At 42.0% G+C, this 12,232-nt stretch overlaps 1 protein-coding gene across 1 annotated transcript; it reads right to left on the bottom strand.

Moving 5' to 3' along the window:
- Positions 1-5,982: 5,982 nt before the first annotated feature.
- Positions 5,983-12,220, bottom strand: LOC134840397 (troponin C, slow skeletal and cardiac muscles-like). Its single transcript, XM_063856180.1, has 4 exons — positions 12,015-12,220; positions 11,639-11,760; positions 6,444-6,617; positions 5,983-6,198 (listed from the first exon to the last, which is right to left on the bottom strand). Exons 1-4 carry the CDS (start codon positions 12,065-12,067, stop codon positions 6,020-6,022), a joined length of 528 nt encoding a protein of 175 aa, XP_063712250.1. The 5' UTR covers positions 12,068-12,220; the 3' UTR covers positions 5,983-6,019.
- Positions 12,221-12,232: the final 12 nt, after the last annotated feature.

The raw sequence follows: 12,232 nt of genomic DNA, 5'->3' as shown, positions 1-12,232 counted from the left end.
TGCAAAAGGTACTTCTTGAGTTTGTTGATACGTGAGATCACTATAAAAGAATCAACGATGGCGGATCGTTTCTGGACGTCTAAGCCATCCTGCAACTGGATCCACAAGTCAAATACAGGGAGTCAGCGACGGAAGTCGTGTTGATGGTGGGATACACTTCAGACAGAGTATCAAACCAGGATCAGACCAGATGGCTATCCTGGAATTCGGATGGAGGCCTGAGAGGGCTTGACCTTGAGAGAAACCCTGACCCGGAATATGATGCGGGAGAATTTCCACTTCCGACCAGGCCTCCAGCAGGAACAGCGACTCAGTCCACGAGTAAGAACATGGAAGGACTAGAATACCTAGGTTCTGGGGCTGAAAAATGTGTCGCACAAGGACTTGAGCAAACTTCACTGTGTGGATTGGCTAAAGGCCTACGAAGCACATTTCTCGAGAGCCAGGACATTGGAAACTGCAGATCTGACGGGAATACCAAAGAAATCGATAATGGATCTAGTCAATTACAGACCCCTCAAGCAGCTAGATAGTCTGGGCCTAATCTTGAAACCCTTAAGCTTCGAACGGGTATAGCCAGGATCAGAGTCGCAATTCCTGCACAACTAAGGATGATCAAAAAACGTCTTGAGCCGAAGAGCATGGGGATCCCGGACAGCGGATACCTGGGTCCAAGGCTCGCTGAAGACCCGATGTAGGGAAGATTCTGTGGGACTTCACAGCTGGCAAAAACCTTGCCAGTGTACGAACGATCAGATCCCGGAGCAGCGACAGCAATCATCGTGCCCGGATCCGATTTCGAGGTGACGTCGCCGAAGTAATTTTGCCAAGAAACCCTAGTGTACCTGCTGCCTGGAGCGGAACTGAACCAGATGCTGACCGTGGTGGTAGCGTTAAAATTGGAGACGCCGTGCAAGTCAGAGCTGTTGCTATTCGCGGGGATGAATGACCACCTGCATGCGGCGGGACTTCTAGAGCATTTGAAAGGCGCGGAACCAACTCCCAATAAGATCTGGGAAGCTATTCAGACGCTGTTTGCAGCAATGAATCAGGTAGAGGAGTTGGTAGCTTCCCGATTTGGACCAAAAACGAGAGTAGTATTCACTTCATCACCAGGCTACGCGAGCCTGCCACCAGCATTGCAGTTCGTTTATGCAATATTGATCTTGATAGCGGAGGGCAATGCGTGGCGGATGCTTATGGCCGCTCCGAATCGCGAGCTAAAGCCAACAAAATTGAGACTTTTTAAGTCTGAACTTGCAGCGGCATGGGTGGACGTATCTCATGTGCTGAGGGGATTCTACGAGTTGGCAGATATCTTGATTGTTCTGGATGAGGTTCTCTGCCTTGAGGTGTCGAATCTCGCCAGACAGCTGAAGTTCAACCCGGAGATTGGGGACGATCATTTCGCGATAACCCATCTAACAGCTAGCCTGTGGTTCCGGAGCACGGGTCTGACAATCACGAGCTCCACCAGCAGCGCGAGAGGACCAAATAATGCAAGAAAGAATGTGGCCGCGGCCGAGAAACAACTAGAGTCGATAGGATATCGCTTAACACAAGAAAGAGGGAGGTGGCCATTTCTGAACCCAACGCTTGAGAATGCGACGGACAAGACGAGGGAGAGTGCTCCATCCCTCTTCAAACAAATATGGAATTTTCTTGAGGAGCAGCTAGAGGTGGCAGAAGAGGGAGATGACGGTGGGGAGATTTGTCACAGCAGCTAATGAAGTCACTGTTGGGGGTTTCTGGACAAATCATGCGAAGGGCGAGCTGAGGTACCTCTTCAATATGCGGCCAGCGTACATGTTCAGTGAGGGCGTGGGAACACTACGGATTGACGGATATCTGACGCTGATACTCTTGACGCATGGGGAATTGACGATGTTCCATTGGTTAATGAATTATGGTCAACCCCTGTCGGTGAGGAAGGCTCACTCGAGTATGTAGACTTATTCGTACAAGTGTGTTGCCGGACTGAAGACATTGCTCATGGTTACCTGCTGATGCAAAATCGATTTTTGATGGGCGAGGAGAGAAACCCCAAGATGAGAGAAGAATTCAGAGAGGCTAGTGTGGGCATATCCAATCTTATTGACTGGTGTTTGGCCATGAGATCTGACCCACTGGGGGTGATCAGAGGCTTGGGGGAAGTAGTGACCTGCGTTTACGGGCCAGCAGTGACGTATGCATTCCAGGAGCCACTTGTAGTGGCGTATCGACACTCAGTGGTGCATGTGAGCCTGATCAGCATTCTCAATGGGACACCACTCAACTGGTGCAGACAAAAGGACTTGAGAGCGCAGATGAGCCAGACGGTGCTTTTTGGAAAATGAAGGATCCAGAGCTAGTGGTGTACAATTTCAGGGGACAAATGCAGTGCAGAATCGGAGGAAAACGCAGGGCTCCATCGAGATCTATCCCAAGTTTTGGAGCCTGAATCCATGACAAGCGACAAGAAGGAAGTCTTGAGAATCCCGGCATGTACGAAAAGTTTCGAATTCACGAAAAAGGAATTGGAAACGATTCTAGAGCGGGATGACCTCCCTGCTACCGTCCCCGAGTTCCCCACGGTAAAAAACAAAATGACCTTGGGAATGAACAGCCCTCTGGTGGTCCCTTCCCTGCTCGCGATAGCCACGGTAGAGAGACAATAGAGAGAGTTCACGAAGGGCTGGGATCCTCTGTTCATTGGATATTCGGCAGCGTTGTATTTCCACACGTGCGAGATTAAGATAAATTCGTGGATACACAAGCAAAGAAGATGCGAGGCTCGGTGCCCCCTAAGTTTGAGGTTCGAAATGTCTTGAGAAAACCTCAGGAGGCTGGACTCGAAAACAAACTGCCAATTCATAACGATTGAAGGATGATCGTGGAGGAGGGTCATATGGCACTGAAGGACGAGATGATGTTTGCCATGAGAAAGTACCGAGCGCCTTATGGTCTGGACGAGTTGCAGTTGAGGCAAGAAGGCAAAAGGCTGAATGCAGCAGGACCCCTGTATGTATACCTCGCGGAGTACAAGACAGCAGACCTTCCCTCAGGGAACCCCAGGAGACAGAAGGGACCTTCCAGTGGAGAAGAAGTTCACTGACACGCTAGAGAGGAACCAGCCAGAGTCAGGAGAGGGGGAGAGTATGGACGAAACTCTCAGCGAAGCTGGAGAGCAAATGGAGGTGGGAAATACGCCAGTCGGACGGGCGACGAACAGGGAGTTTAGCCCCGGCACCACCACACGTTAGCTACTGCAAGAGCTGAGTGGGGACGACTGGGCAAACACAGCCACCCCAACTTTGGTATCTCCCCGGAAGAATCTTGAGCTATCACTGACGATTGAACCATCAAACATGGGCATGGTGCTCCTAACCGACGAAGCAAGGGAGGAGAATACCTTTGAGGGAAACAAAGACATGTTCTTGGCTATGTTGAACGAGGAGGCGTGGCGAATTTTCCTGGAGGAATTCAACCAGAGAGAGGAAAACAAAGTGCGTGGAGTAGATGACTTTAAGGAAGAGCTATGGAGCACGGAGGTGAAATTTGGAGAGCCAGTCTTGATCGGCACTGGACTGGATGAGAAAGGAAGAGAAGGGCTGCTCGAGAAGATGATTGGCCTGTGGAAGCAGAACACCGGGGCCAACCCTTGTGAAGATAGCTCTACTCTGAACAAAAAACGGATGATAAAAAATTAAGTGCTGAGGTAGATTATAAATGTAAGACAGTATAGGTACTTTTCCTTCAATCGTTACCGTGTTTTGCTAAACTATGATAAGGCAAGGGAAAAATCTAATTTTTGGGATGAAAATTATTTTCAAGAATTTATTTTTTTCAGCCATTAATTTTCGGCTTTCAACAATTCGAATTTTTGGTTGAATTTTTTTTGAGTTTTGATAACAAAAAAACTTCGGCTACCCAGGAACAAAAAAATTTTCGGCTCGCTGGTAACAAATTTACTTTCCGGCTAGTCGATACCTTCTTTGTTTTCGGTTCTCCCGATACGGTTATAATTTTCGGCTCTCCGGATACGGTTTGTTTTCGGCGAATTGCCTCACCATCTCAGAAGACAAGTCGACAGTCAACCTTTTCACTCCTCAGTCCGCTCATGCCAACAAGCAGCCTCAGGTTCTCGTGCAAAGCAACATCCTCGGCACGATGGTCTGCTTTGAACCGCACACCAGAGACATCGCTGCCAAAGCACAGAAGATCAACGCCGTTCTCAAAGCCCTCGCAGGTACAGCATGGGGCAGTGACCGCGAAACCCTCATGACTCTGTACAAAGCAGCTAGCAGATCTGTCATCAACTACTGCTGCTCTACGTGGGCCCCCATCATCAAAGACTGCCACTGGAAACGACTACAACATTCAGAGAGCACAGCACTCCGAATAAAAACAGGATGCTACAACATGACGAACATAGACGATCTACACAACGAATCACGAGTTCTTCCCATCAAAGAACACACAAATATGCTCGCACAACAATATGCCGTCACCTGTTACAACTCTAGCCACCCCTGTCACTCACCAACCAACAAATTCTCCCACACCAACCACAGATGAAACCAGACCTGTTTTACAAATACGAAAACTAAGTGCCGAATAGACAAATCGATGCGCAAGAAGTAAAAAGGCTACAAAAAGCAATACATACACAGGCCGTCAGCGAACCGAACTCTGTTTATGGAAGCGCACCACCAGAAATTCATGAAACAGAGAGTTCCTTATCTAGAGTCTGCAGAACACGCTTGGCACTACTCCGTAACGGATACTGTCGCTTATTGAACTCATACATATCAAGAATTGATGAAGAAAAAAAGACATCTGTCCAATTTGCAACAACCCTGATCACCAGGGGATGCATCAGCTTTTCTTAAATTCGAAGACGATTATAGAGAGACGGCGGCTACAAGTAACAACAACAACTGAGGATATAGTTCTTTTTTTAAGTTCTTTTATGTTTTTTAAGATAATACGGTCAGGGTGAGTTACTTTGAAACTAGACCTAGAACCTACTAATGTAAAAAAGTCCAATGCTAAGAGGATAAGTACTGATTGCAATGGTTGAATGTCATTCCGTCTAAAAGCCTGCTATTAAAACTGACAAATCAGCAGCTTAGATTTGCTATAAGACTCCGCCTAATTAGACAAATTTGTAAAAAAAACAGATACGTTTGCAGAATACAAATAACCGAAGATGGTTGGCCTGGCCTTTCTTGCCTGAAAAGAGCCTGTAGATTCTCTATAAAATTTGAATGCCTTATAATGCAAAGTTTCGCCTTCGCTCACTTTTCTCTTTCAAAGCGACTACACCTCCACAGGAAGCGACAAGACGATTTGACGTCTGTCAGATGGGCTGCTGGTTGCAGCTCCTGTGGGATGTAACGGTAATTGGCTCCCTAGCCCCTAGTAGAATAAGCAATGGCTCGGTTTGTGAAACCGGAACTGCGGCGGTCGAGGCGGAACGTCGCAAACTGACAAATCTAGAGATTTAATTAATGATGGATGTATTTTCAACCCGTTGCTCTTGAAGTTTAATGTGCCGTTTAGGTTAGATCTAGTTTACAAGGAACCCAGGGAAGGTAGTTTTTTGAGGAGAGAAACTCCCTCGCAGTACAGTTTGCGAACGCTGCCTGTATACCGGCACTATTAAATAATGTGATAACTACTTTAATAAATTTACAAAATGTAGAGCAAATGAAACGAAAGCGCAGCTTAGTTGAGTATCTGATAGGCCCGTAGTTTCACGTCAGGTCAACCGTTTTGAGTTATTTTCACTAACCATCTGACTCTTTACTTTTATTCACGTTTTATTTTACTTTAAGCTAATTTTTGAAATTCCAATGGTTTTTTGGCTGGATGAAATGATGAAAGGTAGTGAAGTAACTTCACTTCAGTTAACATGATAATTTTTGAACTGCTGACTTAGGTTGATCTATGCTTTTAAAAAGAAACGGTGAATTTGAACAATATCGTTTTCTAACAGAATTATCAATTACTAAGTTTTGAGCGTAACAAAAAAGGTTCAGTTAATTTTACTTAGTATATTAGTATTTCTCATGTGAAATAAGAAGTCATTCCAATCAATTTTTCCATCTTCATCTTTGTCGCCCTCTTGAAACATTTCTTCTACCATGTCATCCTCAACAGCCTCTCTGCTTCTGGCTGAGCATAGCCGCTCAACAGACTGCTTGTTGATATGCCCTGGAACAGTGGAATGGGTAAATTGAATATGTATTCAAAAATCAACATAACTTATAAATGAAATATATCAAATATTTGCTTGTGAATTCAGAAGAAACGTGTATTGTAAATTTTAAAAAAAATTATTTTGCATTTTTTGTCTTCTGTGAAAACGATTGCTCTGAGCTATTGAAATTTGAAAGATGGGTTTGTTTGTTTTCGGGTAAATAGGTGAGATAATTTGATTGAGTGAACAAAACGTCTACCTTCTTTTTCGTTGTCCAACAAATCAAAGCCATATCTGCAATCGGGCTCCAAAAATTTCTTCGAGTGTAGTTTATATTTGATGGCATCGATGAATCCTTGTTCAGTCATTTGCAACAATCCTGCTCTGTTGTATTGCGCATATTTTCGCAGAATTTCATCTTCCAGTTTTAAGTCTGTTAAATGAATGCTGCTTAAGAAATATTTTCAACAAGCTGAAAAGTGTCGAATGATATATTTAGGTTTGTTATAAATTATTTTCAATGTGGAGTTTCCAGCTAATCAGAATCAAGCACATCTAACACGCTGTACTAAAGTAACTTATAATCCTTGCGATAAGCAAGGGTATTGCAATCGGGAACTAGATTTTTTCCCGTAAATAACTTTGTTCCTAGAATGGTCAAAATTAAAAATGGGTTGCTTAGTTCCCAGATCGTAGAATTGTTTTTTTTTGTTTTACTCCAGTCAATTTGTAGTTTCTTTTAGTGCTTTCTCTTTTTTTGCTATTTGAAGTTTTACTAGCCTTGACTTCGTATATTTTCTTTTTTTTTTAAATTTTGTTTGCCTAAAAACTTTATTCTGTCCAATAACTTTGGCTAATATTATATCGGTTTAGTGATCTATTTTTGAAAAATTGAGGGAAAAAAATTATGCTTCCCGCAGGATCGCACAAAATGCTCAAAATCTTAATCGAGTTTTCAGTGTTTCTTGACAATTTTTTTGGCTCTGTTTTTTTCTTTTCCTTTTTTGTTCTTGATAGTTTCGGCCTAATGGCCTCATATTGCGTCTTTTGACGGGCGAAAAAGTTTGAATGTGCGTTTGTTTCTCTTTCGAGGGTAAGGGGGACTTAATAACTGTTTTTAGCTGCCTCAAAATTCAGACGATACTTACCCAATTAGACCTGTAGCTATGGCAAGCCAAAGTTGCTAAGTTCTTGAGCCTCGGGCAGCTCACATGACGCGCTCCTTCGGGCAGTCAACAACAACGAATCGTGATTCAAAAGACGTTTTTGGCTCCCTCATCTTATTTCGAGCGATGAGTAATGCGAATGAGTAGTTGTTTTAAGAGAGCAAAAAGCTTTTTAATCCTGAAAAACTTAAATTTAGTCCAGGAAAACTAGTTTTCGAAGCTTCACTAAGCGTTTCTTTGTCAATAAAAAGCTATTAAAATGTCTTCTATTTTTTGTTTTGCTAATAAATTTTGAGACTGCATTTGATTATGCTAAATTTACGAATACTCAAAGCTTTCGTTATAGACACAAAAATGACACTAATTCGAAAACAAGAGGAAAAATTCCTTTTGTCTAGTTTTTGTTACGGCCATTGAAATAAAAAACTAAATTACAAAAGGGGCCCTTCCGTTTAGTTACGGTAAGTGCACAAGCTGGATAGGGCCATACCAGCGATATAAAAATGCATATATATCAGCAATGAAGTCATAAATCAGCATTAAATGCATCGTCATAATGTTAATTTATCTTAGCCGTCCTTCCTCTACAATAGCGCTTATGGAGTTGTCGATAAATTGAACTTTGCGTAGCGATCTGCACCCCCTTATACAAAGTATAGAGCTCCTCAGGAGCGCGAAGCTTATTTTAGTTCTTATGTAGTTTATAGATTCTGGATAGCTTTCTTGTCTTTTTTCACTTAGTTTTTCGGCCAATCGCTGCATCGTCCGCGTGGCTGTTGGAGCAGCGCCACCGGTGCATCCAAAAATTAGCGGGCAGAAGCTACTGTGCTCTACGTTTAAAATTCTTTGCTGATATTTGGAGTTCTTCAGCGTTTCGTGGTATTTGTATGCATCCTTCTGCAGTTTTCGCGATGTTTTGGCATGGGGGTTGAAAATTTTCACATCAAAGAAAGCGCGGCTGAATCGTGAACCCCAGAGTCCGTTTGCCTTAATGTCAAGTCGTGCCTCATCTTCAGTTGTAGTTGAATTGTTGACAAAGCTTTCGCCTTGCAACGGCTGAAGTTTCGGCTCAATCTCGACGTCATGGCAAACCTCGTTCATGAGGTTGGCGAATGTGTCTCTGATTTCATTGTGTCTTATGTGTGTGTAACCACCCTTTGCACAGTGAAGCGCATGTGTCAAGTTAAAATCAGCACCACATGCACATGTGAGTGGGGTTTTGGTTGGTTCCCATCCGTATCTTAAGTAAATACCATCTCTGAACTCTGATTTATTCAGGTTGAAGTTGTATCTGCTCAGTGGTAGAGTATTGAGCCAGTTAGAGGCTCCCTTTTCAGAGGCCAGGTCGATTGCGTATTTATCTGTTTCATTTAAGGAGTTAATGAGGTTTGTCTTTTTTCGATTTGTTCTATCAGTTTTCAATTTTTTGATTTTCGTACATATTTTTTCTTGCTGTGTTACTGCTGTAATAGGATCTTGAGATTCCAGTACCAGTGATGTTTCCTTAGACCATTCTAGGTAGCTTTCATGATCGGATGGCAGCTTGATGTTAAGTCCGCCCATTTTAAGGGGTAAGGAAGATATCTCACGGAACTGGGGGTTTAAAGTGTCTTTACCGACTAGGTTAGGTAGTAATTGTTCTTTGATAATATTTTCACATATTTCTAAGTTTTCCATAGTGTTAGGCGTTGTCCTGGCAAGAAATGAAAGCTTTTCTTGAACTCCTTTAGTATAGCAGGCATAAACGTTTTGAGGGGAGGTTTTAGCAATTTTGGTTAGTTTTTTCAAAGTTTTGATTTGCTCATTCTGTTGAAATTCGAGGAACTTTTTACATTCAGATTCTGTTCCTATAACTGAACCAAGCACTCGGGCTCCTGCCTTTATAGTGATTCCTGTATTTGCGAAAATTTTCTGAGCTTCACCGAGTTTTTCATCTTTGACAATGAGTTGGCATTTGGATGCTTTCACGTGGTAGCCGAAAAATTTACCCAGTGATACAATTTTATCGAGGACGGTTCGTAGATTGCTTAATTTACCGACTGCGTTTCCGTCGTCTGCGTACCATTTCTGGGTTACATCGTCTACTGATAAGAGTTTTATGAGGGGTATTATGGCTAGACCGTACATGGCCATTGCTAGTAGATCCCCCTGGGTTGTCCCTTCTTGAGAGTAGATTGTTTTTTGTTAACGAATAGTTTAGATGGATTGGAGTAGGAGTTCTTAATCGCTGTTAAAAGGGAAGGGCAGGTATTTTCGATGTTTTTTAATGCCAGCTTTCGGTTCAGCGAGTTGAAAGCGTTTTCGGCATCTATCAGTAAAACAGCATCGGCGGAAGTTTTGCTGTATTGATCGCTTAGCGTGTGGATCGCATATTCAATGCCACATTTTTGTCCTAAGGCAGAGTTGGTAGTTTGAACCGAGCGACATGAGTTCGTTTTTTAGGCATTTAGTTATTGTTCGCCCTATTATCCTACGCATAACTTCTCCTATGCCTATGGGTCTTACCCCTGGATTCTTATCTAAGGGTATTAATCTGCATGCGTTATATGGTTCCATTAGTTCTGGATTTAGTTCTTCTGTGGCCAATTTTTTGGCAATTTTAGCAATTGTTTTTGAAATTTCAACTGATTGTTGCCCGAAGTGTGTTAGAATACGTCTCCATTCATTCGCATCGAGGCCAGATGGTCCATGCGATCCGTGCGTTCTCATGGCTGCCTTCTTGATATGTTGACCGTTTATCTGATCAAATATCGATGGATGGAAAGGAATTGTTTCGTTTGAGACTGGTGTAATATAGTTCTCATTAATTGGTTCAGATGGTGGGTGTTTCTCTATGAGAGTCTGTTCAACTGTCTTACCTTTGACAATCTCGTCGAGCGAAAGAACGCCTTTAGATGTGTCTGTTAGTTTTGCAATTGCGCTTGATATTCTCCAGTGTTCATTAGTTTGTTGAACTGTTGTGCTTCAGTTTCAATTTTTCTTCTACTTCCTTTCAACAAGCGCATTTGCAGCGCCTTTCCTTCGTTATATAGTCCATCCAGGTCTCCGTCTTGCCATTGCTTAAGTCGCCTTGCTATTGTTTTGGATAAAGATCCATCAATTTCGGACTTTGTTTTGCACAGTAATAAGTGTGGAAAAATCATTGCTGCGTGCATTGCGAAGGTATTTTCGTTGTTTTCTATTAGGCTGTTCAAAGTTTTATTGAGGGTTTCAATAAAGTTATAACCAACTTTATTTTTTGACAAGATCATAAAGACCGGTTTCCAGTGGACCACTTCGGTGTATATTTTCCTGGTGGTTTCTATTAGTTCTGGACAAGGGTTTGACGGCTGGGACGGCGAGATTTAGTAAGATAACCAGAAGAGGAAAGCCCAGCGCGCATATGATATGAAAACACACAAGCGGTAAATTTGAACAAAGAAATATATTTAATAGGTTTATCACAACAATTAGGCTAATGCCCATTACGGCCATTGAAATTGGGGAGGAACGGGTGTGTTTTAGTTTTTTTTCCTTGTGTTTCACGCAAAATCATGTACCACAAATAATGATCGTAATGGGCCGAGTGATATATCATATTAAAGCCCTTTCAGTCGTGATTTGAACGACAATAAAAAATTTTGAATTTTTTTTAGCAGTGTCGAGAAAAACCGGTTCAAAAATTTGGTTTTTGAGCTAATTTCGAGTTGATAAGGTGACAGTGTATGCTTACAATAGCTTACTTAAACTTTATTTGAGCTGTGAGATCTTAGTTTTTGACCAAGTTAAGGTAGTTTTTCTAGGCATTTTTCTGAATTTTTTTTGTCCAATTTGCCTATAACACTATGACTGTCTAATATGCCTAAATTATTTTTTACGTCAGATCTTTCAATCACACCAAGCAGAAAAACTACAGGAACCGGCTACTTGCACTGTAACCGGCTATCCTTGTTAAATATCGTTTTATTTAAGAGGAAAAGGGAGGGGATGAGAGAATGGTCCAAAAACTAGTTTCTACTAGTTTAATTTATGTAAGGTTAACACAATGTTTTTAACACAATGTTGTTTTATATTTTGAGTTAGCTTCCCAGATTTGGTTGCTGATTGCGTGTCGATGCTAATGATTTCTTGTATTTATGCAATTAGTCATGGGTCAATTTTAAGTGCAAGAGAAACTGGGCTCTGCCGAGATTATATGTTTTTTTTTCACTCGTGCTGGTGGTCAAATTAGACCAAGGGTTCGTTTTGGCATAAAAGCCTTATGCCTTATATACGCAGCATAAAATGTTACAACGATGTTTTTTCTCACCCAATGGTTTGAGAACTCTCTGCAGACTTTTCACGTCTGCAAAATGACCTCCATCTTCTGCCACTGCTTTGAAGATGTGTGCAAGGCCTTTGATGTCGTTGTCTGCTAGCTCGGGTTGCGTTCTGAAAAAGCATTATTTCAAAAAATGGAATTAGAACACCTAAATACTGTTTTTCTCGATACTGGGATAACTTTTTTAAAAATTTTCTAATGTCGTTCTAATTACGACTGAAGGGGCTTTTATATGATATATCACAGCCGATTCTGTTGATTATTTGTGGTACCTGATTTTGCGCTGAAAAAACTGAAACACCCGAATTTACATTTCTTCCCCGTTTTCAATGGTCGGAACAACAAGAAATTATTATATTGTTACCTGAAAATCAGGTGCTCTTTTCTGATACGGTCGCGTAATTCCTCAGTTGCCATTTCGTCACAAGTTAGTTGACATTTCAAAGCAAATAATTGACGTCAAGTGATTTGGCTATTCACTGTCTCTTACTCTTTTTTTTTCAAATAGTTATTTGGCTAGCTGCTTGTAAAAATTACATCTTAAGTAATCGCGTTTGAGAACAATTTTAATTACGTTTGAGA

The sequence above is a fragment of the Symsagittifera roscoffensis genome, chromosome 2 (genome assembly GCF_963678635.1).
Source record: "Symsagittifera roscoffensis chromosome 2, txSymRosc1.1, whole genome shotgun sequence".
NCBI classification, from domain to species: domain Eukaryota; kingdom Metazoa; phylum Xenacoelomorpha; order Acoela; family Convolutidae; genus Symsagittifera; species Symsagittifera roscoffensis.
This window is presented reverse-complemented; position numbering and strand designations above follow the sequence as displayed.